General features: G+C 57.8%; 1 protein-coding gene across 7 annotated transcripts in view; it reads right to left on the reverse strand.

Moving 5' to 3' along the window:
- Positions 1-25550, reverse strand: part of AGRN (agrin) — a 158846-nt gene that overhangs the window by 65064 nt on the left and 68232 nt on the right. For 2 of the 7 annotated variants that reach the window (XM_019541616.1, XM_019541615.1), the window contains exon 3: positions 12814-12861. In XM_019541616.1, the coding sequence (XP_019397161.1) occupies positions 12814-12861 (48 nt within the window). Of the gene's footprint in view, positions 1-12813; positions 12862-14681; positions 15577-25550 lie in introns of those variants that run through there. The other 5 variants (XM_019541609.1, XM_019541611.1, XM_019541610.1 and 2 more) reach the window with 5 other exon arrangements.

Below are 25550 nucleotides of genomic sequence, written 5' to 3' on the forward strand. Positions count from 1 at the left end.
ACCAGACAAAAGGAGCAGTGGGAAGAAAGCCGGATTACATATGTTTCAATAATTAAAAGGAGGAGGGTGGGGGAGGAGGGGAAAAAAAAGTTTATCCGGTTGGAAGATCTAACGGCAAAGCCATCTGCATGCAGGCAGAGAGGGACCGGTGACGAAGGGGGTGATGCCGGGAGCCCCAGGGCGGGGCTCCCGCCTTTGTGTTCTCGTTATCCGGAGCATCAGTCATTCTTGCAAATCCAACATCGTCTTAGAGTCGCTGTCATTAATTTGTCCCCAGCCCCCTCGCGAGGATGGCTCGGAGCAGGCAGCTTCTCGTCGCCAGAAGAGAATTAGTCAGGCTGTGTCAGGGAGAGAGGCAGGGCGGGAGCACGCTCTGCCACGGGCATCCCTGCAGACCCCCTCCACGTGCCACCTCTGCCCTCCCCAGCCTGCTGGGACATACACATGGCCAAGAAGCAAGGAGCTGCCCTGAAGAAATGCTCAGGAGTCACAGGAGTGACGTGACACATGCACAATGCATTCAGAGTCAATGAGAGTCTCTCTGTCCTTCCAGCCCTGCATCTCCATGAGTCAATATACAGAAGTGGAGACAGGAGGGCATGTGACCAGAGAGGTGACACTCAAGGCGAAACCCCAGCGCAAATCAAACCCAGCAGCTGCGCGCAGGCTGGAATTCAAAAGTAGGAAGCAACTCCCCCTGGGCAGCAAAGCCTGCAGAGGACAGGAGGCAGAGGGAAAAATCAGGCCTGTAACCTGTAAGGATGGCCTAAGCAACAGGGCAGGAGAGGAAGAGATGGATAGGCTTGGCAGAGGGGAGGTCACACCCAGGCTTTTCTAATGAGGACGAGTTTAAGCCTAATGCTCAGCCCTCTTCAAACACGAGACCTGTCTCTGGTCCCAGCGAGTGTAGAGCAGGTAGGGAAGTGGACAGGCTTTTGGAGACTCGGAAGGAGTCATTTGCCCCAATTCGGACCTGCAGGGGGTTGGCCGTGCCAGTCCCGCGGAGCGCTGCCAGCGCACCTGAATCCCAACCCACAATCTCCCTTTGCCACAGGACTGAAAGGCTGCCCATTTTGCTCCATTAGGCAGTAATTTTGTGCTAAGGGCACTTGGCCAGTAGGAGCTAAACGGAGGCATTTATGCAGAGCAGTGACCTCCAGTCGGTTCAGTGCCAGTCCCCAGGGCTGCGATACTCCAGGCACTACCTCCCTGCAGAAGGCCTTTTCTTTCCGGCAAGATGCACTCAGGAGGCCCTCATTCACACTGCACAAGTGCACCCCAGTCCACCTGGACCACAGCTGCACGTGCCAGCACCTCCTCTCCCTGGCAAGCATTTCTCCTGTCACAAAAATAACGAGCCGCTCACTGTCACCAAGAGCCTGGGGAGTAGACGCCAGCAAGACAGCTGCAGGCTGTCCGTGGGAAGCTGGCACCAGTGTCACCGCAGGTGAGGGGCCCGCACACAACCCAAACTGCTTCCCCCACCTCAAGGCCCCGGCTGCACCGCCCTGGGGAAAGCGGAGACCAGCACCGTGGGGTGCAGGGCTCCCAGACTGGCTGCGGCTGGGAAACAGGAGTGAGGCGGGAGTGGCAAGAAGGGACTGAGGCGCTGGGGCTCTGCCAGCTGGAGGGAACCAAATGCTGCCTGGCTCTGCTCCCATGAAGTGGAGTGTGCAGCAGGGCCCCTTTGAGCAAAGGCATGGGGCACCAGCCTGGCATTTAAGAGAACTCACTTCAGTGCGAGGCCCTGCTACTGATGAGCTAGGAGTCCTCAGGCAGGTCCCTTTGCCTCTGTCTCCCCTGCTCCCTGCCTCATTTGGTCTGCAAGCTCTGTGGCTTCATGGCAGGAGATGCTGCCTTCAGCTGCTGCACCTCATTTCTCCCTGCACCTGAACCATCCCTCCCCAGACACCAAGCCCCTGCTTTCTGCTCCAGACTACTCCTCTGCTCCCACTGCTGCTCTCTGTCTAGCCTCAATTTTTATGCCGTGCCCTGTTTCCTGGCTAGACCCAACGGAGCAGCCTGTAAGGCAGGGGCAGCACCTGAACTAGCACAGGCACCTGCAGCACCCTTTGTAGCAATGAATGCTGTTAGCACCTGCACAGCTGCTTCCATCAGAGACAAAAGAGACCAGGTACTTGCCTCGCTTCCTCAAAGGGCAGGGGAGGCTGCACAGGGGGAAGCCATAGAAAAGCTCCAGGCTCAGGGGAGGACTAAGTTGCCCCACGTGATAGGGAGTGAGGTATGGTGCTATGAGAAAACTTATTCCCAACACCGGGCAGCTCCTTGTCAAACTTCAGATGAGCCGGGAAACAGCCCAGATGCAGTGCAAAACTGGAAGGAGGGTTATAGCAATATAGCCATCAGCCAGCTCCAGCCTGACCCTGCTCTGGGGTGAGTGGGAGAGAGGGAAGCGAGAGCTCCCTTATTTCTTTGTGGTGGCTTTTTGGATGCATTTCCCCAAGATTTCATTGCTGGCAGGAGCATCAGTCACGTGGGGGAACCTGAGCGCGAGGGAGGGCGAGTGGGTTGGAACCGGATTGAGGATCAGGTACGAGGAAAGGCAGTAAAGTCCTGACGGCTCTCCCAGCCACCCCTTTTCCCCCAATAGTTAAACCTTGCAACATGAAAGTGCATAAATTGATCCCCAAGAGAAAGAGAAATCTTCACTGCAAATGGAGAGAAAAAAACACTCTCGAGAGATCAAAAGTGGTGTCTAATAACTGCTGCTACCTTATCTACAGCTCAGCTTTTTGAAGAGCTATGTTTAGCATCCATTCTCTCTCCGCAGCAACCCTAAACCAGTTTGAACTGGTTGAACAAAAGCAGAGGAGCTTATGGGGTGCACAGAAGAGACGGCACCCCACAACAACCCCCTGGGCATGGTCCCCGCTGCAGGAGGGAGCAAAGAGCCCGGCCTGGCTGCAGCTAGCAACAAGCCTGTGGAGATGCTCGGGTGAGCCGTGTCCTGGCCCAGCTCTCTCCGCTGGTCGGGGACCCTGGCAGAGAGAGTCCCAAGCAGAAAATGGGAAAGCTCTCCAGCATCTCAGCGCTTCACACAGGGCTTTGCTCACTCACCCTGCATCATGCCCGCTGCCTGGCTCTCTTACTCTGACTGTGCATCCATTATCAATTATATTTCTTATGATAGTGCCCAAGGGCCAACCAGTACCGGGACAGCCCAGGCACAGGGGGGGTAGGTCTGTGCCCCCAAGAGCTTCCAGTCTCAACAGCAATTCTTTTACGCACCCATTCTGCTTCTGTGGGTGACAGTGGGAGTTTCTCATCTGTCTTAGGTACCCACCTGTTCCCTTTACTGTGTATCTGAGCACATTATGATTGTGAACCACACTGCTTTCATAGTTTTATAGATGTCAGGGGCTGGAAGGGACCTCACAGATCACCAGGTCCAGCCCCCCTGCACTTGGGTAGGAAAGACTGATGGGATTGGATGACCCCAGCAAGGTGGGCGTCAAGACGCTTTTTGAAGATTGCCAGGCTGGGTGACTATACTAACACCTTTGGGCTGCTGGGCAGTGCTAGGATCTCCAAAATACACGTGGGGAACTGACTGCCTCCAGTATACACATGGGGAACAAGCTGGGAACTCAATCTTATTCTTCCCATTACCAACCTATTGTAATCCCAGCTAAACTACCCTTTCTCTTTCTTCCGCCATAGACTGAGGGACATACAGACCCGGGGCCGTCTGTGATAGTCAGCACATCCCAATCAAACCATTGTCAGAGGTGGGGCAGAGATGATTTCTTTAGTGACCTTCCAGTGGGACTCATTTGTCCATCTCCAGCTCATAAACCGTTGCTTGCTAAGGGAGGTGTGGCCCACCGAGGAAATCAAAGACCTGCCTCTCCCCACCCATGAAACACCATTGCTGCAAGAGGTGCCTTGTTAAGCTCCCTGCACCTCCTTTAATAACTGAGATACTTGTACCAGAACAAGACCACTCTCTCTGCCCTCCTCTTCTACCAACCTCATCCTTTCTAGAAGCAAAGCCCTAATTCTGTCTCCTATGATATGAGCCGGCTGCCAGGGGACTTAATTCATTATTACAAATAAAAGGTAGGCTGCAAGTCTCCGGCTGCAGGATCCGGGGAGCAGCTGGGCCCCGTTACGGCTTTGGCTCATTAAACCGATGTAGCAATGCAAGGGCAATGCAAGTGCCCGGTACTGAGCCCTGAGCTCTGCCGTGGAAATGTAATGCAAGCAGATCAGCAGGTCAATATTTCAGTCTATATTTTAATAAAGTCTTGAGGAACTCAGAGGCCCCGTGTAATTAAAAGGGAGCAGCTGCAGGAGGAAGGGGAAGGTTGCGAGAGAGCCTCGTATAAAAATTTAACCTTGCCCAGCCAGGGAGAGCGATTTTTTTTTTTCTTTTGAATGTGAGATGTGACAAAACTGTCACGCTTGGGTTCCCCTGACTCCCACAACGTGTGGCAGACACGCTGCACTCCCATCTCTTCACAAGGGAAGGAAGGGCCGGGGCTCGGCCTCACAAGATGTGCTGACCACGGGCAGAACGTGGCTGTGTCTACTGCCGAGAGGCAGCTAGGAAAGCACAAGTGAGGTTGCGGGGGCTGCCCAGAGAGGATGTAGGAGACCCCAGCACAGTGTTATCTCATGGGGAGACCTCCGGGCTTGAAGGAGGGAAAACATTTTATGTCGGTGCTGGATTCGGTAGCCTGCCCAGTCATGCCAACCGCTGTGGGTATAAGATGCTCTGAGATGGCCCCTGTGCGCCATGTTCAGCAACCCTGTACCAAAAGTTTCCTCCTCCTCCTCCTCGCCTTGACAGCATACAGCAAGGGGGGGCTCTGACGAGTTTACGGAGCCAATGTGCTGCTGATGACTCCAAGTTTCCACCCCCTTTCCCCTCATCCTCCATCCATGCACTGCTCTTTCCCTCTGCCTTTCCCTGGCATGGGTCACGGCAGCCACCCAGGGCCTCCAAGGAGCATCAGCGCGACTTATTGTCAAAGCCCTGTTGTCTGACAGAATTTGCTCCGTGGAGAACTGACAGAAGTGGACACAGCGGCCTAAGGCCTTAGCAAGATGGATTACTGCTGGAGTGGATCAATGTCCCCCACTCAAGCTGCTGGAAGTCAGCTCTACACTCCTCAAATGCTCTGTGTGCGTGTGAATGTACAGAGGGAATGGAGAGCGCGCCGGAGAGCAGCGGAAGAGGAGGAGGGTCATGAAGGGGGGCAGCACGTCTCCAAAGAGGGAGTGGGGTTTCGGAGAGCATGCTGGAGAAGGGCAGGGGAAGACGAGGAGGGTTGCGAGTCCTCTCCGCTCCATTACGCTAGCTCCGTGCAGCCTGGGCAATGAATTCACTTTGCAGAATCCCAACCTGATATTGGCTGGTGTCAAAGAGAAATAGGCTGGGATTAGCAGCCCGAGCCAGCAGGGCGTTCTCATGCAGCTGCATGCAGGGAAGGACATTGAAGAGTTTACGGGGTTTATTTTAAGTTTTATTGTTATGGCTTTCTTCCCTGTGGGACTGAGTCTCTCCTTCCCTGCCTCCACCCCAAGCAGGGGCAGAGAGGTTGGCAGAGCTGCTGATTTACACCGGCACAGGTCCTTAGGGGAAGCAGCTTGGGACTCCCATCCTAACCTTGGCTTGAACAGGAGGGTGGGGGTTGCAGGGAGAGGGGAGGCAGGGCACAGACCACCTGCCCCCCAGGCCCTGCAACCACTGACCCTATCTCTGAAGAGGAACCCTGCATCCCAGATGCATCTGTGCTGGGCACCAGGCACTACTGCAAATGAGGGGCATTTGCTTATGGATTTAGGCGGGGGGATGCAGTCTCTTCTGTCTACTTGAAGCCATGCCACACTTCAGCTGGGGGCAGCTGCACTGCCTCATTGCCCAGAGTGTCCCCAGCTGCCACCAGGCTCCTCTTATCCCCAACCATGCAAATCTCCACAGATGCCGCGACACTCCTCCAGCAGCATCAACACTGGCTGGTGTATTGCTAAGCCCTCAGCACCTGATCAGGGCTTGGACTAAGCTAGCTGGGACATGGTTCTTTGGGCATCTGTCATCCCCATGCCCTTGAGAGCCCCTATGGAAAGACCTGCCTCCCACCGCTGAAGACTGAGACTTGCCACCACCCCAGCCATTTCAAGGGTCACTGGTGCAGGAAGGCAACTGAAAGGGGCCTGGTACGGCAAAGGGCTAGAGAAGATAAGGAACAAGGCCTGCTTTGCAAAGAGCTTTGAGATCCTGAGATGAAGGGCCCATTAGTGCAGCTGCTTTCCTCGGGGTTAATATTAACTCATGCCCCAGAAGTGCCTCAGGGCCCGCTGAGATCAGGTCAGGCTGTGGCTGCCGAACAGATGCTGTCAAAGACCATCACTGCCCAAGAGCACAGGAGGGGGGACTGTTATCTCCACTGTACAGACAGCTGAAGCCCAGCAAAGTTAATTGACTACCTCGAGGCTAGAGGGTGATGCTACAGCAGAGCTGGGAGCTGGACCCATATCTGCCTTCCACATCCCACCCTGGAGCCTTAGCCCCAAAGCTGCTGCTCCTCTCCAAGGACCTTTCCAGGCGGCACCCCATCAGGTTTGCTCCTAGCAGCTGCAGGCTCAACATGGGCTGAACTCATCAGGAAGGGCAGGGGAGGAGGACTGAGCCCCTCGCAGGACTCCTTGGCCCGAGCCAGTGATGATTCTCATTACCTCTTTGTCAATAGGTCACTGACCAGAGGAAGCCACAGAGGCTCATAAATTACACGCACAAATTAATTTAGCAAGGCATGAGAGCAGCATCTCCCCCCAAGACCAGAAACCTCTCTGAAGCACAGCTCAGGCTTCACTTCCCCAGCAAACGAGACCCTCTGATCGGAGAGCCCCTTCCCAGGCACAACGCTCCCCACCTCCTGCCAGCTACTCCCTGGCCTGAGCCGGTGGGCAACTTCCCATGCAGGGGATGTTGTGGCTGCCTGGGAGGAAAGTGGAGGGAGAATGATGGCTGGCTCCACTGACCCCAGGAGCAATTTAAATATAAATGTAATTACATTGATTTTTCTTAAAGCAAATTTAGTGCTGGAGCAGAGTCCTCACAAATGGCGGGTCTCTGATGAACAATTACGGCATGGCACGTAGCATCCTGTGGCTCTCCCCCCGCACCCATGCGCACACAAACACCCCTTGCCTTTAAAGCTGTTGAGTATCTAATCAGCTAGCTCATTTTCCAATGCAAAAGGAAAAAAAAGCCCCTCCACAGCCCCTGCTTTATCCCCCATGCCTGTCCTCACCCCCCCGACTTGAACCCCGCCAGTCTCCGCAACGCACACCTGGTATTTATGGGGCTGCCAGGCCAGAGAAAGTGGTTTTTCCAATATTTAATTTATCAAATGGCTCTTCACATCGTGTGTCGCTGCTGGTTTTATGGGTCCATAAATAGGTGGTTAGCACGCTCCTCAGGGCTGGAGGAGGTGGGGGTGGAGGCGATCACTCCAGCCAGCTCAACAACTCACCAGGAGACATAATGGCCAGGCCTGGGCTCCTTTAGTCCCAGCAGCTCCAGTGAGCAGCCCCAAGGCTTTAGGAGTGACAGGCAGGGAGCTGGGACAGCAGGAAGCACCTGCCAGAGACCTGCAAAGGCTGGTGGCAAAGAGCCCAGGCCTCAGCCACTTCCTGAGAGTGGTGGGAGATGGTTTTCCTTCTCCTGGGGCCTGCATGGAGATGGTGACAGAGCTCTAGGGTCCAGAAACGGGGCCAGGTCTTCAGCTCAGCACATGGGCTTGTTCCACCTTAGCCACTTGTCTCTATTCGCTGCAGCTGGACCCTGGAGCAGGGACTCTGCCAGTAGGACTTGGCCTGACCACAAATTTGCAGGAAGAAAAATGCTTCTGGTAGCAAATGTGAGAACTTCCCTGCTGGTGTCACCTGGGCCAGTGCTCCCCAAGCGTTTTGAGACCAGGAAAATGGGCATACGGGCCAAATAAGTCACCTACAGCCAGAGGGGCTAGACCAGAGCTCTCTGCTCTGGGCTCAGCAAAGCCAAGAGAAGCATGTTTCAACCCCCCCTAACACAGACAGTGGTGGTGGGTATGGGCAGGGCAGTCCTCTTCCTTGCCCCCGGCAGGGGAAGTAATGGGGGCAGTGGGATGGGATGTGACAAGACAGACCCTGGGAGACAGCACGGAGGGAGGTCTGCCATTGCTCTGTGGTCCTACTGGTGAAGAGGGCTACGGGTCTGTGAGGGGGTGAAGCAGAGCCAGCACGAGACGAGGGGAAAGGGAAATTTTTCTCGGTGCCTTTGTCCTGAAAGGGGTGATGGGGACAGGGCCCCATCACGGGCAGAGGAGAGGCGGTCACAGCCTTGGGGGGTGCTGGCATGGCTGGCAATGGCAAGAGGTCAGGCCTGCAATGCCCCGCTGGCACAGCGCCCACCCAGGTTGCTTGACCCCCCTCTTTCCATGAGTCTTTCCCAGAAGAAAACGGATGGAAAGAAGCAGCCGAGGGGGTCTCCCAGCAAGGGGGAGCAGAGGGCTGCATCTGAACTCTCGTCTGCAAAAGCACCCTGCACCCATGCGCGCCTGGCAGAGCTGCATGTCACTGCCGCTGCCTCTCTGGTCCCTTGCGAGCGCCCGTCAGCTGCCAGCTGTGCCATCCACACAACGCACAGATCTCGCTACCAATTACCCGAGCGGAGACAGCTTTCAGAAACTCTGCCGAGCAGCCCCTGAGGGGAGGAGCGGGGTGCCGAGGAGATGGCGGGGTGGGGGGAGGCCGTCTCGGGCTTGGTCTAACTCCGGAGCCAAATGCCTCATCCTATCTATTCCACCTGACTGGTCAGACGCGAACCTCCTCCTGCCCGCAGCCCTCGCTCACACTTTTCCACGGGTTAAAAAGGAGCTTTGTTCCCGTTGCCCTCAGCCCAATAAAACAGCTCTGCCTCACACACACACGCCTCTAGTGATGGATGCTGGAGAAAAACAACACACCCCCACCTTTCCCCCTTACCCGTAAGCACTGCAAACACGGAGGGAGGGGAAACCTCCACCTTCTACCACCCACCGTCTCCATCGCACTGCAGGGCGCATGGCAAAACCCAGGTCTTGCACCCCTCCCCTTCGCGCCACACCTGCCGAAGACAACCTCCGCACCTTTCTGCTTTCAGGGGCAGGTGGCTGAGGCCAACGCTCAACCCACTTCCTGCTCCCTATTCAGCTACGTGGGTCTATCCCTTCACCCCGCCACAAAAGAGAAAGAGGGTGAGGAGTTAGTCTGCTCAGAAGCCCTGGGCGGTGGGAAAGGGACTGGCTTTGCTGACCTTAGAGGAACCATACGGGTTAAGCCTCTCTGAGCCCCTGGACGCTCTCCAGGGCAGCATCGAACCATCCCTGATGCCCCCGCCCGTGCAGGAGTGGCAGCTGCGTTACAGATCTTGGAGAAGAGCCCTGATGAAACCGTATTAATGGCCTCAGTGTGAAGGGAGGGAGGCACCGCTCCATAAATCAATCTGTGGTTGAGGAGTTTTCTAGGGTAGAGCCTTGTTTGTGTAAAAAACACATTATTGCTAATTAAAGATGCCTCCGTGCCGGCTTGTCAAACCCTCTGTTTCCAGCAGCTGGCTCTGGACCGCTTGGGGAGCTGTCGCAGGAGGGGGTGGGGATGCTCGAGATTCACTGTGCACTTGTACTCCATCTTCCTCCCCGCTCAGCGGGGGCAAGGTGCAGGAGGAGCCTTCCTTACAGCCAAAGAGGACTTAAGTTTTCCCAGGTAAACACCCAGTTCTCTTTGACAGCCCTTTCCTGCCCAAGGAGTGTGTGTATCCAACCATGGGTGTCAGAAGGGGAAGGTCAGTGGCACCACCCTGCAGAAGAGGGCACCAATCTCTGGGCCAGATGTGCACCCCAGGGTTTGCAGTCAGCCCCACCTTTGCTTGATCAGGTCTCGTCAACACCCATGCCTAGGAGGTTTTTAAAAGGCAACGGGAACTATTTGTTGCCCTTGATTATCCTATGAGGAGGTGGTAAGAATTCATGCGTCCTGCCAGGCTGGTCCGTGCATGGGAAAGAGGTTGCTCCAGACCAGCATCCGACTTGGAAGATTAATGATATGACGTGAAAGTCATGCGAGATGGGAGAGCTTTGCTTATCTAAAGAGAAGCGGGGATGTGTTGGGGGCGGGGTGGGACAGGCGATCCTCGTGGAGGGGGGAATGTGGGATGAAGCAGTTGCTTAACTTTCTGGGAGCTGGGTGGCGACTGGTCTGTGCCAGAGTCTCCCATCTCTCTCTCTACCGCGATCCGGAACCGAGGGTTTAAAGAAAAAAAAGAAAAGAAATCAAAACAAATCTCAAAACTTCAGGGTTTCGGGATTAAAAAATACAGAGCCATGGCTCCCCAGCTGGTAGAGGTGGGCACGGCGCCACCGACATTCCTGTGCCAGGTCTCCAGCTGGTAGGAACGGGCACGGCGCCATTGGAGTCAATAGAAGGAGGCCGATTGTAGCAGGCGAGGATCTAGCCCTAAATTTAAAGAGGTAGCAGCCCTAAAGAGAGGAGCAAGAGCAACCTGGTGAGTCTCTCTGCTCTGACGATGTCCCCTTCCAGAAGCGTTCGCCTCCCGCATGAGTCGATGCTGTCCTTGCCCCCCTCTCCCCCCCTGCAGCTGTCACACGGGCATCTACTGTCCTTGAAAAATCAACCCAGCATCTGCTCGGTGTGGGGAGGAGGAGAGAGGGGAAGAAGCCATGCACACCAGCTCCGTGTCTTCAACACCCAGCAAAGTGTGAAACAAGTGAGAGTGCAAGGGGTTAAATGGAAAGACATGGATCACATCACCCCCCTCATCAGGTTACCACACTGGTCAGCCCCCCTAGGTGCCCTAGGTTCATCTTACAGGACCAAACCTTTTGTTGGACTAGGAGACCCAAGTAAAGCCCCAGCTACCTAATAAACCCTAAGACCTGGCTAGACAAAGCCTTGGCTGGGACAATACAGGTGGAGCTGGTCCCGCAGGGGGTTGGGCTAGACGTGACCTCCTGAGGTCCCTTCCAGCCCCTATTTTCTTTGATTCTACCTACAAACCAGAAGCACAGCCGTCATCTGGGGACAATCTGAGTGCGTTCACAGTCCTCCCAAAATCAATGCACTACATACCAAAAAAGCTAAGTGAGTTTCTGTGAGATTGGAGCAGGTTAGGGACAAGAGCCACCACGAAGTTCTCTGACACAGGATAAAGAGAGAGAACCACAGAGCAAAGACCCCCACCCCCACCACCTTTCCAATCCCCTTGTACTGTGCCCCACATCTTCACAGGGGCAAGGGAGGAGTGCTGCACTTTTGCAACATGCATTTGCAACCTTTTAGGCTCAGGAACAGAGGCCCCTTCTGACAATTCAAAAAAGCTTGTGCCTTTCCATGGCATGATGGGGGACTGTGATTTTATAGGATCTGTCATCTGCATGGGTTTGGTTATTAATATTTCAGAGCCCTGAGATGGGAGTTACACCTACGTTAGTTTTTATTTTTGCATTAGATGTCTTTTCTGGTCCAATTATAGATTAATCACATTTTATCTCGCATCCGCTTCTCCCCCGCCTCCCTGCCCACCCCCACCCAGAGAAAGAGAGAAACTTGCAGGCTATTAATTGGCTGCAGTTCTCTACCGGGTTTATCATCTGTGCACATGGAACTGTGACTAGCGGCAAAGGGGATCGAGCAGCATGTGGGGAGAAAGTAAGGCGTTTTTCTACCAGGGAAATAGCATTAGGCTCTGGGAGTTGGATTCCACTGAACGCTTGTCAGGGATAAGGATGGCAACGTGAAGCCCTGAGCTTGGGAAAAGTAAAAGAAAGGAGATAGCAAAGAGTCTGGATGCAGAAATCTCAGGGATCCATCAAGAGTGCAGGGGAAGGAAGGGGGAGCTCAGCTGGGCACTTGTAAGGATTCAGCTGCCTAGCTGCCAGAAGAGACATCTATGACGGTGGTGGCAAAAGGGACCTGATGTCCAGCTGCAAACCCGTTTCCATGTCATGTCTGATGCCAGGGAGCTACTCAGAGGCTTTACCAGGTGCTGCTGAGCCAGGCAGAGGAGTCTGTGCAGGGTCTGCAGGAGCAGCGGACAGTTCAAAGAGGCCGTGGGCCAGGGTGGCCCAACTTGCTCTCTCGCCCCATGGTTGGGATCCTTCCACTCGGTGCCTTATGCCAAGGGCGCTCACCCTTCTCATACCCATCCATTACCCATCGGCGCTTTGTGCATCTTCCGCCACCCCATGGCCAGTGCCCACTGGGGTGGAAGGCATGAATGCCACAGACCTGAACATTACCCCTTATTCCCCAAGATGCTCCACTCTGGTCCACCCCATGGAAATAAATGGCTGAATGGGACAAAGCTTTACGAGGAAAGCAGCATGTGGAATAATATTCCCTTAAAGCTATAGATGGGTTCATCTCTCCCCTGGAAACCGGAAAATGATCCACAAAGGGGTTGAGTTTTCCCAGGAAAAACAGCAGACACCGCAACCCTTCCCCTCTCCTGGGCAGGCTGAGAAAGGCTCCCACATCTGGGAAGTAGGGATGGCCCAGCCATCTCTGGCTGCAAGAGGGAAGGGGAGGGCATGCTGTGTGTGTGCGTGCTCCGTGTGTAGTGTGCGAGAGCAAGCTGCGGTTTTGCTCAGGGGAGAGAGGAGTGAGTCAGGCTGGGAAATAGATCACTGGGTCAGGGAGGCGCTTCTCCAGCAGTCAGCTGGAGGGAGCAGAAGAGGCTCAAGTGATTTGCTTTCAAGTGCATCCTGAGCACAGAAATCAAGCATTAGGAAGTGATCCGGTACTTACCATCTTGCGGCGTCGGCAGTGACTGGGGAAAATAGTTGACGGGCTTGTCTGCAAAGAAACAAACAGAGAGGGGAGATCAGAGGCTGCAGGGGTGTCGGCAGGATTCACGCCCCCTCCCCGCAGAGGCACTGTATGTATCTAGGGGATGAGATGAGCAGCGCTTTGCTCCCGTCTTTCCCCCTGAGCAGCAAGACCTTTGCACGTTGCAACCTCCTTCTCTAGGAGGCAGGCACAGAGTGACAAAGGGGCTGTCCCCACGGTCACGGGCAGTCGGGGACAGAGCCCAGGAACTGCTGTCACCGCTCCGACCACGGGCGGGAAAGATCCTGTACGCTCTCCTAAGACTCTTCCAGATCCGATGGGTCTGAGTATTTCCTGCAGAGCTGGATCTCTGCACCTGGTTGTGGCGGGGGAGCGGGCTACAAGTCTGGGAAGCGCTGTCCTCCCAAATCCACTCCCTGCCATTCAGCGGGGAGGTTACTTCTGGCTGCCTCGGGCAATTGTGTGTCATCCCGCCAAGGCCGCCCTGCCCAGCTGTGATGCAAAACAAACTATTTATTACCTCTCCTGCCACCCAAGATGCCGATTCATCATGTGACATGAGTGCTCCAAGCCAGTGACTGAAAGAGCCTGGGAGAGATCCCGTGAACAAAGCCTTGTGGCTGGAAGTCCAGCACCTTTCCAAGCCTTCCCTGGGAACAGATCCCAATGGGGCCTTCGAAAATTGCTTTCTGTTGCACTGGATGTCACCACTCATCCCCGCATAACCTACTTCCCCACGGGGTGCCCAGATTTATGTGGAGGAATCTGGTCTCGCACAGCTCTGCCGTGCGACCTCCCCGAAGTCAAGAAGTCAGGGGCAGAGGCAGGACCCGAAGCAGGGCTTTCCCGAACCCTGACACCTTAAATCCACTCTTTCCAGCCTAGCAGCAGCCATATAAACTGTTGCTTGGTCCAGGCTCTGCCAGACGCGTCATTCTTTTAGCCTGCAAGTTCACCGCCTTCTCCGCAGACTCCTGCGTGGCAGGGTCAGACGCCCACGGTTCAGCTCCCCAGCCCTCTGCACCCCTGGAAAGCCTTCTCACAGCAGTGCTGGGGGTGTCGGTGACCGGGGTGGGCCAGAGACGCGACTGCATGCTGGATCTCCCCGCCACGGGCCGCAGAGCGAGCTCCGGGCTGGTGAGGGGCGGCTGAGGCTGCAGGAGGGAGGGCTGAATGTCTGTTTTGGGAGGACTGGCAGGTGCCAGGGGGGTGGTCACACACAGGCACAGACACGCGTGCACCACGCCGTGATGCTAACGTCTGAATCAAGAAAGCAGGGATCGTGGGCTATCGCTCACTGGAGACTCCCCCTCCCGCCACCCACACACAAGGCGTATAACAGAGCGGGGTAGCGACTTCTCAGAGCATGGCCCAGAGCTGACGCCGTGCCTCCCTCCACACGCACCAGCCCCAGCACAGCCCCCGTCGCTCGGGCTGCTATATGTGTCACCCTCCTCCTTGCTGAGGGACGCTCTCGTGTGGACCCAGAGAAGGGCAGAGGAAGCCTCCAGGCATGCAAGGAGCCCACAGCCGGTCTCAAGAGAGCAAGTGAGCATGCACCAGGCCAGGGCTGACATACACCCACCTCCACATCTGTGTCTGGCTGCTTGGAGAGGGTTACGGAAAGCAGGGTACAGCCCTAAGGGGAAGGGAGGGCAGGGGGCCGGGCTCCTGTGGCTCAGCTCAGGGACCCGCACTGGTATCGGGGAGGAGACAGCAATGTGCGGACGGCTCCAACACCAAGCAGCAGCTCATCGGAGACCCAAACAAAGCAGCCTGCTTCCCACCCCCTCCCCGCCCCTGCCACGACACTGAGAAACACCTACAGTTATTGAGGAAGAGCAGCACGGCAAATCCCAGGGTGGAGGTGGCCAAAAGGATGAGGCAAATGTTGCACGGGATCATGAAGTAGCGCACCACCAGGGAGACTTTGTGCTGGTACATGCGGTCCCGCTCCAGGGGCCCGGGCGCTATGGGGTACTGGCAGGCCGTCATGCCGCCGCTGGCAGGGGCGCAGCTTTCCACTGGCACATCCAAAGCACAGGACCCCCCCGAGGGGCACAATACAACTTTTCCTCTCGCAGAGCCCCCAGGGGCTAAGTTTCCCCAGGGATCCCCATCCTCTGGCAGGCGCGGGTAGGGGCCGGCGTGCCTCGGCTTCAGCAAAGAGAGTTTGCCGCCACGCGCCCCATCTCTCCAGCCCGCCCCGCACCACGTGCGTTAGGTCCCAGGCCCCGACGGGGGCCCTGGGGGGCTGACGAGGAGCAACTCCACAAGGACTAGCGTTGTCCCCGGTCCAAATCTCCCCCAAAGGCCAGACGCAGCGGGTGGGGGCCCAAGCACCCGCATCCACACGTCGGCCACGTGCCTCCCCAAGGGAACGGGGAAGAAACGGCCGCTGCCCTGAGATCTCCAAGCGGGAATCCGAGCCGTGGGGCAAAGCAGAGAGAAATCCCAACTGGTAATCACTTCTTAGTGTCTGGCCAGCTCCTCAAGGAGGGGCCGGCCCCGAGGAGGGTGGGAACCCACTAGGAACCAGCCCAACGCCTCCGTACGGAAGAAAAGTCCAGGTTCAGGGGCGGGGCGCAGCTGCCCTGCGAGTCCCCAAATTCAGACGCTGGCCTGATCCTCGCCCCGGGGAAGCCCCGAGCGTCTTTGGTCTGTGCGTCCGTGCGACTGTAAATCCCCGAGGGGGCACACCTCAGTCTCTGCTCCCCCTCGGCTGGGCGAGCCCCGATGGCCGCGCGGAGGATGCTCCTTCCAGGGAGCTCCGCTCTCCGTCAGCCCACGCCGCAGCCAGGGGCAGGACTTCCCTCTCCACGCGTCCAGCCCCACTGAGCTCCAGTTTCCTAGAGAGCAGCCGGCCTGCCGCCCTCCTCTGCCTCCGTCGCTCCCCGCACGGCCTGGGAGCCGGGTCCTTCGCGCCCTTCTGCCCCTCCTCCACGCGGGGGGCAACGCTGGGGCTTAGCACGAGGGTCCGGCGGCTACTCCTCCTCCTCCTCTTCCTCCTCCCCGAGCCGGTGCCGCCTCTCAGAGCCTGCCTGCAGGGCAGCACCGCCAGCACGGCTGGGACGGGCCAGCCCCCCTTCTCATGCCGCTCGGACATGCCAGCCCTTCGGCGGGAGAGTCCAGCTCCTGGCCGAGCCGGGCATGGAGGGAACCAAGAGCAGCCAAGCCCCTGGGGGCTCCCGCAGCAGCCGGGGTGGGCAGGAAAGGGGCCCCGGAGCCCACCTTGCCGATTGTCCCTGGCCCAGCCAAAGGCCGGTGCAGCACAACGCCACCCCGACCAAAGCAACGGCGTTACCTCCTGCTCCACGCACCCAAGTTTCTTTCTCAGCCGCCAGCCCCACGCCAAGGCAGGGCGGGCTGGGCGAGCCCAGGGTGGTGAGTTAGGGACAGGGCGGCACCCTTCTCTCCATCCGGTCTTCTAGGCGCCCGGGCTCCTCTTCTAGGTTGCCCCTGTGAGAGCTTCGTCCGCCAGGCCCCACAGGTCCCCTCAAAGCATCTCCCGGGCGGGACGGAGGTGGAGCGGGGAACATAAAGGGCTGGTGTGGCGAGAGGAGGAGGAAGAGGAGCCCCGGCGACTCGGACGGCAGGCTGGATCCGCGGCCCCGGCAGCCAGCAGCGTGCGGGAGAGGCAGACTCAAACAAAGGAGAAGAGGCTTTGGGGAATTCGCAGCCCTGGCTGCTCCGGGGAGTTCGTCGCTGGCGAGAGCACAAAAGGAAAGGGGAGGCTGCTTCGTGCCTCGGCTCGGCGCCTCTGCCCCTGCCGTGGCACCGGGGCAGAAACACCTGTGTGCATCTCCGCGCTGCTCCGCGGTGCAAGGGGGCTGGGGGAGCCGCCGATGGACAGGGAGCTGCTGGGATATTCCACTCACTTCTCTCCCTCTCGCCACCCGAGAGCATGGAAAGCAGAGCAGCCCTCCACCCTCCTCCTCCTCCTCCTCCTCCCCGCACCGGCTTTCATTCGCGAACTAAAGATGTTGAGAGGGGCGGAGACTGCACTGTCAAAACTCATTATGCCTCTGCTCCCACCTAAGCCCAGGGCAGTGCCCTGGATGAGGGGCAAAGAGCTGCAGCCAGTCCCTGGCTGTTTGGGGCATTAGGGTCCCCCCTCCCCATGCAGCCAGAGACCCCAGAGGAAGGAGCCTTTGGAGATGCATGAGCGCGTGCAAAGCAGAATGGCTGACGGCTGCACCTCACCATGAAAATATACAGGATCAGACCTCGTGGGGGCCAGAGAAGGGGTGGAAAGATTATTCCACCCCTCCAGCTGTGGGTCAAGACTAGCATGGTGCGTGCACAGAGGTAATGGGTGGCAATGGGCTTTGGATCACCCAAAAGTTCAGATTAAGAAGGGAAGGGTCGAGCGGGTGAGATGCTGCGCTCAGCCCAGGGCACAAAGGTGCTTGCCTTTCCATCCGGGGTGATAGGTCCAGCGGGCAGGGTGTGAACCGAGGGGAAAGCGTGTCACTTCAGGAGACAGATGCTCATGTGACTATGGCTGTCACGTGAGCAAGGGAGCCTCATGCCTCTGGGGAGTGCTGTGAGCCTCTGAGCCATCCCTGCCCCTCGCCCAACACGGCTGGCAAGACTCAAAGCGTAATGCCACCAGAGGAGATGCAAGGGAGAGTTGGGCGTTGGGCCTTGGAGATGAACGCCACTGGTGGGATGCCAGGGAAGGGGCAACAGGGGAAGAAGAGGTCCCAGAGAGAGGTGGTCTCAGTCCAGGCCTCCAGCCCTTGAGCAGGGAAAGGGTACGCCTGGCCTCTGATGATCCAATACTCAATGACCAACCCAGCGCCAAGAGGCTGCATGGGTCTTGCTTCCTGCAGCCCCAGAGCAGCAAGGACCCTGGGGGACGGCGCTGTCCAGGGACAAAGAAGTCCCCTTCACTCCATCCAAGCTTTCCTGGCGTCCCCGATTTCCTCCCAGGTAGTTATCACCACCTGGGAGGGCAGGCAGAGCTCTTCAAGCCATGGCCAGCTTCTCCACCCGAGGAAGGAGCAACACTCGCCCAAACGGCACCTCCTGGTGCCAGGCTAGGGTGGCGCGATGCCGGGCGCCGCTCAGGGAGGCTGGGCTATTCTTAGCATGCTGAAGGATCATGCTGAAGAGGGGGAGCTGGCGCCCCCGCTTCCTCTGGGGAGATGCCCAGCTGGTTAGTCACCAGCGCTTGAGCCTCCCACTCGCTGTAGAGAGAATATCGCGCTGGCAGATGGGGAGCAGGGCGAGCCGGCAGCGCTGCCCCTGCTGACCCCCTGGGCTCGGCTCGGAGGTCCCCACCTGGCATGCGGGAAATGGAGCCGATCCCAGGCACTTGTAAAAGCACGAGGGAAGAGGACACGGCTGCTCTCAAGGGCAGCAGGGGTCCCCAGGGAGATGGGCAGCCCCACGGATGGGAGGTGCCCTGCTGGCTTCACGAGCCTTGCCTGCCCGGATATGCTCGCCGGCGGGAAGTCTCGGTGCTTCTTCCCCGGCCTCAGCTCCCCGCTGCCCTCCCTCTGGTTGCCATACAGGCATCAGCCCAGGCTGCCCTTGGCTCAGCGAGCAAACCCCCGCATTGCAGCCCTGATGGACCCTCACACCCAGCCTGCTCTGGGTCTGCCGGCACTGACCCGACTCCCCTCAGCACAGAGAGGGCTTTATCTCCAGCCAGCGGACGCAGGCCAGGCTGCAATGGCACCTGTGCTGGCCAAAGGGGGCAACTCGCCTGAGCCCCCACCAACTCATTGCCTGGATGCGCCAGCCCCTCTGCTTCTCCCAGGCACCGTTTCTGGCTTGAGGGAGGGCTAGAAGTCCAACACGCTGTCTCCCACCACTTCTCCGTCACCTCTCCCCCAGTCCGTAGCCCAACAGCCTGCTGATAAAAAGCTGTTTCATGCTAAGCTAACCAGAGCAGGGGACAGCAACCTCTGGCTGCAGCACCCTCCCCTGGGGTCCTGGTGACCAGGACTGAAAGCCAAGTGCTTCCCAGAGCAGGAGAGTGAGCCGGTCATTACACGCACAGGACAAGGAAGCGGGACTCCTGGGTCCTGCGCCCGGAGCTGCTCCTAGCTCGATGCATGGCCCTTTGCAGAGGTTCCTCCCCAGCCCGGCTGCAGGCCGAGCTAATTCACGCCCGACACCTCCGGAGGGCTCTGGGAGGAAGGCATGTAGAAGTACAGGGCATTATTTTGACTGGGGGGGGGGGCAGGAATCACCCCCCCAGCTTCCCCGGGGGTCTCAGTCTCCCGCCTCTTGCATTTCAGCATCATGCTCTCTTGGCAACTCGAATACACTTGGCCAAGACCAAAGGCTTGGCTTCAAATAAAAAAACCAAAACACATACACCAAACAGAAAAGCCAGTGTATTTGCATATTCCTCTTTGCATGTTTACATATGCAAATCAGGCAAGGCACATTCCTCCCTTTCTTCCCCGATTTTCAAGGCTTCTCTCCCCTAAAGCCTTTCTGGGGCCACTTCAAGGGGCAAAACCTCCGCAGATGTGAAGAGCCTCAGCTCCCTGGAGCACATACGCAGGCAGACGCCAGCACGGAGGCCTCAGCCCATCGCTGTTCAGGGAGAGGCACATTCACGTCCCTCTGGGCAGGACTTTCAGACGAGACCTTATTATTACCGGTCTGTTCTCTGCGCAGGGCATTTTGTACAGATGCCAGGATTTTACCTCTACATGCAGGCCCCAGCCTCATCCCTAGTCCCACTTCCCCCACGCTGGCCGCCCATCCCCTGTGCTACAGCCCTCCCCAGAGGTGGCTGCATTATAGCCGGACTGTACAGTAGTTCACCCGGGATCCTTTTGTATCAGCCACGAGCCTCCGAGGGAAGCAATGGCCCAGCCCAGTGCCCTCTGCCGGCCAGCCATGCTAGCGTTTTCCCTTCCCGCTCCTCTCTGGCTGGGAAAGGGGGAGCCGAAGTTAAGGAAGCAAAAGAGCACGTAAAACCACAATTGAGCCGGGTCATGTTTTAAGCTGTTACCTTGGGTCCTGCCACTGAAAAACAATTAAGAAGATCCTGCCAGGTGGCCCAGAAGTGCCAGATGCTGCTTAGGCTTGCGAATCCCCCAACAGCAGTTTGATAGCCAAGGCAGAGTTAAGAACTGAGACGTCACCTCCCCCTCCTTCCCCCCACCCCAGCCAGGAGCTTCGTGCTCCAGCTTCACGCACGGACAGCTGAAAGCTTCGGTATTTCCTGATCCCACCCAGGTGATTTACGCGGGATGGAGCACTTCTCACGTGTGCAGCCTGGGCACGGCTGCAGGGAGCACGGGAGATTGGCACTGCCAGGGAGGGGAGCCTGACTGCGCTTGGGGGGACTCTGCACCACCGGTGTCTGGCACTCTCCGGGGAAGGCGCCCCAGCTGCCCCCAGGAGGTGGCTGGCACTGCCTTGCAATCTGGGCACGTTCAGAACGAGGGACCGTGCACTGTGGTTGTGGCCTTGCCATGCCAGCCCCAACCCATGGCATGGAGAGGACCACTGCACATGCTGGCTGTCCCCGGCAGTGGAAGGCTGGTTGAATGCTCTCAGGGCTGCGGGGTCCTCCAGCCCACTGCCCCTCCCTACACAGATGGTGGGGAAAAAACGGGGAGAGAGGAGAGGCTGGAGGTTTTAGCTTGGAAACCCGAGGATTTCAGCTGCCCCTATGCAATGGGAGAGGGCTGGTCAGAAAGCCGCCTGCGGGGGAGCAAGGCGCACACCCCACGCCACCCTCACCCTGCCGGCTGGATGCTCCCCCCTCAAACTCCACCCCAGGAGCCCCTCACCGGGGTGGGGTATCCAGCCACCTCCTTCAGGTGCCTTCCCTTCAACATCAGCATGGCAACTTCCCTGCCTTGCCACCTAGGAGCCCCTCATTGGGGTATCCAGCCACCTCCTTCAGGCGCCTTTCCCCTGCAGCCTTCCCTCCAACATCAGCATGGCATCTTCTCCACCTTGCCACCATCCCCTGGGTCTCACCACCATGAGGCAGCACCCCCAAGCCAGACCCTGAGCCTTTCTAATGAGGCAGCAGCGTCCCACTGCCTGCCCGTGGCCAGATAGCCATGCTGGCCCCTTCGGACCACACTGAGGGAAACTCAGACTTAGGGCAAAAAAGAGGGGGTGTGAAAAAGAGTAGGGTTTCCAGCATGTCCACTCTTAATGCCCTTAAACATCACAGCCAGACCAATTACGGGGTGGGAAATATTCACATTTTGAGCTCACGCTCTCCCTCCCCCAGCCTGCTCAGCTGGAGCATTTAATGCATTAAAGCCTCTGCGTGGTCAGCGGCCATCTTCAAGCCCAGCACCGCTAATGGGTTTATTTCTGAGCAATCCCAGCAAGGATTTAACAGCTGCTGCCGCCACGCTGTGCACAGCCCAGAGCGGGGGTGGGATAGGGGCACTTCGAGTTGGTCTTCAAAAGCACGGGCAGGGGCTGGCAGCTCCCCCGCCGCGGCCACAGATGTGTCGCAGTACCCGTGGAAGAAGTGGCACGGCACACCCCAGCCACCACCCTCCGCCGGGAGGAGGGGCACGGTGTGAGCCGCATTTGGACGGAGGCAGGACACGCCGGTGGTGATCCAGATCCTGTTTGGTGGGAAAGGGACCCAGCTGGACACCACTGGTCAGGCTCTCGCAGCTGCCTCTCATCAGACGTCTCACGTGGGGTGGGCAACCCAGAAACCCTTAATCAGTTTGCCAAGGGGATGCATGTTACTGGTGCTTGGTACTCCCTGGTTTGGTGGAGGGCAGTGCTGCGAGGCCATGGATGCTCCTGTTCTCCTAGGCACGGTGTCCACAGGGACTCTGCCATACCTGGGCGGGAGGGGACATGGGCACCTTCAATGCCTGGCACAGCAGACACTAGCCCACTGCTGCGAGAGCTAGACCCTAAGCTGAGCAATGCTGGGCCTATCCATCTAGCAAGTCTCTGCAGCGCTTGGATGCTTATCTTGCTGACCCCAGCTGGCTTTCTGCCCCTGGGGCAGGGGGCTGGAGCCACTAATCTCACGAGGTCCCTTCCAGCCCTGATGCCTATGAAATCTATGAAATCTATTCCCCTCCAAGACCCAGACAGGTCCTCTCAGCCATAGCCCTCAGCACCGAAGGGGGTGACAACCTCTGCCGAGCCCGGTGGGGCACCCAACCTGTCCAGTGTGTCAACTCGGGGAGGCGGCAGGGGAAAGCCACCTCTTATTCCCACCCCATCTGCTCCCGCTGGGCCAGAGCAACCCAGGAGCGCAACCCCGTGAGAACCGGCGTCCCTGGGCTCTGCGGGGCAGGCACCAGTCTGCTCCCCCCACTCCAGCTCCGACCTGCCAAGCCAGTGGCCTGAGAAAAAGCAGCCTTGAGCCCCCACCCCGGGCGGCACCAGCTCCCTGCCTGGCATCACTCCTGCTAATCCAGTTTGGCATTGAGCTAATTGGTATTTATTTGCCGGCACCCACTGGCAAGACAGAGCCATGTGAGGCCTCCAACAGGGGAGCCCACTTCAGGGGTTAGCAGCACCCCTCCCTCCCTTCCCCACCCCCTCCCCTGCTCTCCCAGGCTAATTACCAGCATTAGAAAGAAAGTCGGGGGAGGGGGAGGAGGGCGTGGATTTTAATTATTTCATTTAACACTTGGCAGGACCCAGCTCGGCTCCCGCTGAGCCGCGCCTGGAAATAAAGAGCTTTTACAGCCCCTCGGTGGGAGAGGGAAGCAGGCAGGGGGATGAGAGGCGGCCCAGCCGGGAGTGCGGGAGTGTGTGGGGAGGGGAGCGAGAGTGCTAATTAATGCCATCCCCAATTAGCAGCCCCGTGGCAGGGGGTGGGCTCCTGAGAACAGGGGGGCTCTCCTGCTTTCATAGCCACATTTCAGCGGCAGGGGGCAGCTGTCTCTCCTCCAGACAGGAGCTGAGGGACAGGCTGGGCTGTGAGTTGCCCTTTGGGATGGGCGTGGAGCATCAGGGGACAGACACGGGGACATGGGGGCTCCCCGTCCACACTGGACAGCCCAGAGCCCACCAGCAACGATGCGTAGACCACGCTTCTAGCCCCATCCTGGGGTGTGCTTCCCAAGCACTCGGGAAAGGCTCCCAGGCAAACCAGGGAAGGGATTTGCCCCAAACTGTAGCATTGGCTCGACAAGCCATGAAACACAAAGACAGAGGCAGGGGTTGTGCAAACTCCCCCACCGTCTCCCACCCTGCCAGCATGCCTCGTTGTGGGGGTTCACTTTGCACAGCTCCTGGCCTCCTTGCACCCTGCTGATGGCAGTGCTAACACCCACTGCTGCTGTGGCTGCTGGGGTGGGCACCCAGACTACCAAGCTCCTTTTTCAGGGAGGCAGAGCTTCCTGGCCTGGTTTGATGTGGAGTTGGTAACACAGGGGAGGGAGGCCCTGTACTGCCTGTGGCTGATCCGTAAGCCTCTGTGCTGGGGGATCCTCCTCATGCCAAAATGACAGGTCTCCCTGGAGAGCCATCCACCCCCCCGAGCCGTCCACCCTGGCTGTCTGCTCTGCATGTCCAGGGCTCCAAGCAGCAAAGCCGCGCTCTGGCTCTTGTCACGGCACCAGCCTTGAGACGGTCCAGGACCAAACCTGAGCACCCAGACGCCCTCAAGCCACGGGACACATCTGACCCACATCTGGGCTCTACGGCTCCCAGAAAGCATCCATCAGCTGCAACCCCTGTGGTTTTAACCTTTCAAACCCAACCAGCGCTGAAGGGGACCACGCCAAGAGCAATGAGCAGGACAGCACACAGACAGCGGGAGCGTGTGAGTGGAAATCGGTGCAGAGTTTCCACGCCTAGGGGCAGAGTAAGCTGCCACGGCATGGGAGAGACGAGGACAGCTTCCAGCAGCAACAGAGCTCAGCTCCCCCGGTCCAGTGTCCCCCCCATAGCACAGCCCACCTGTGTGTGGCTGGAAAGCCCGAGCCCCACGTGGTACATATTGCTAAGCAGTGAGCCCCCTTCTCCTGAGCAGATGTTTCAGTGCAGGGCGGACATCTGTTCCACCGAGCCGCCTGAGACAACTGGATTGTGGCATTTCTTAAATAAATCTAATAGGCAATTACTTAAATGCGGGGTTTGCACATGGGAACTGACATCCAGAAGCAAGAGCACCAGGCTGCAGCCGACAGACGGGGTTAGGTGGGGATGCTGAGCTGGCAGCTCTGCCAATAGTCTCAGTCCATGCCAGGCCATTCCTACAAGGCAAGCTTTGCCCTGGGCTGCTCCCGGACAATGTAAGCCACTGCCATCGAAGTGTGCACTGGCCATTCCCCTGCCAGGCCCCTTTCCCTGAGACCCTAGGCTGGATTTGAGGGACCGGCAGATCCATGTGGATGGGGGTTGCAAGCCAGAACCGGGCCTGCTTGGGCACATGGACAAAGCGCTCCATATCCCCATGAATGAAGTTTATTTCCTACCTATGGGGACTTTTTCCCGGCTTTAATTTTCCCTGAGCTTGATGAAGGGTATTAGAGCCCGAAAGCCTGCAGATAAAGATAATTTTTTTGCAATTTCCTAGTTGGTTTAATAATAGGTATCATCTCTGAACCAAGAGTCCTACATTTTTGCATTCCACTTCCCCGTGGGCACAAGCGCATGCCCTTTTGGACAGACTCTGAATCATGAGTTGTGGAGGAGGTGTCTGGCCTTGTAACGCTGCTCTGGGAGCCTCGGGTCCCCAGCGGTCCCTGCCCCATTCTCCACACTTTGTCCCACAGATGAGATATGACGTGCCATGGAAGAGGCCGGTCTCCCTATGAGCTGGCCCATGATAACACCCAGGAAGTCTCTGCGGAAGGAGACAAGTGGCCCAAGACCCAGCACAACTGGGGCACCGCTGCTGGACTCATCTCCTGCTGCTTCTCTCTCCTCCAACTGCAGCTCCCAGGGGCAGGGGCTGCCTTGTAGGTCTGCAGACCTGCAGCGCCTAGCACCGCAGTGCCTGCCTCATGATGCATCAGCCTCTGAGGATGCAAATAAATCCTAATGACCCCTTGGAGCATCCACATGGGACTCTCTGCTGCCCACAAAGCTGCAAGTCACTTCTTTTCCTTCTGCTCCAGTTTTCTCACTCCAGTTTGCTCCTGGAGATGGGAGGAGAGGACACAGGACTGACTCCCTGTAGCTTTCTGTCACAGCCTGCATGTCTCCCACGGTATGACAGCACCACCTGCCGACCTCTCAGGGAAATCGCACTAGACATCCCTGCGAAACACCATAGGGAGGGTCAGGAGCCAGCCTGCGCTGAGTTCAGGGGCTTAGCTGCCACGATCTGGGGCAGTAGCACGATGTCTTGTAACCAACCTGTTCACTGGGCAGCGGGGATGCAGAGCGGACACCTCCCACCTCCGACAGCCCCTTCCCCTCCCGCTGCCCCTGGAGGTCACAACTCGGGCTCTCCGCGGTGGCTGAGGATGAATTACACGTGAATTCGGCCTTCACTTCTGCTCGCTACACAGCCCGCCCATGCTGTGCGTAGGTATTTATGCCAGCCAATTTCCAGCCAAGCGGGTTGGCAAGCTGTCCTGTTACCTAGCCCGCACCGCATGGTAGGGGACTGACTATATTACATTCCCCAACAAGATGACAAACTTTTTGCAAGAACAGGAAAAACACGGCCTCCAGAGGACTGTTTAGCTTGAAACCCCATCGCAGGCTCCCTGACGCTGATACCCGCTCTGCACTAACGCGCACGCAGGCCACCAGCAACTGGG

Source organism: Crocodylus porosus, unplaced genomic scaffold, assembly GCF_001723895.1.
Source record: "Crocodylus porosus isolate Cpor-Errol unplaced genomic scaffold, CroPor_comp1, whole genome shotgun sequence".
Lineage (NCBI taxonomy): Eukaryota > Metazoa > Chordata > Crocodylia > Crocodylidae > Crocodylus > Crocodylus porosus.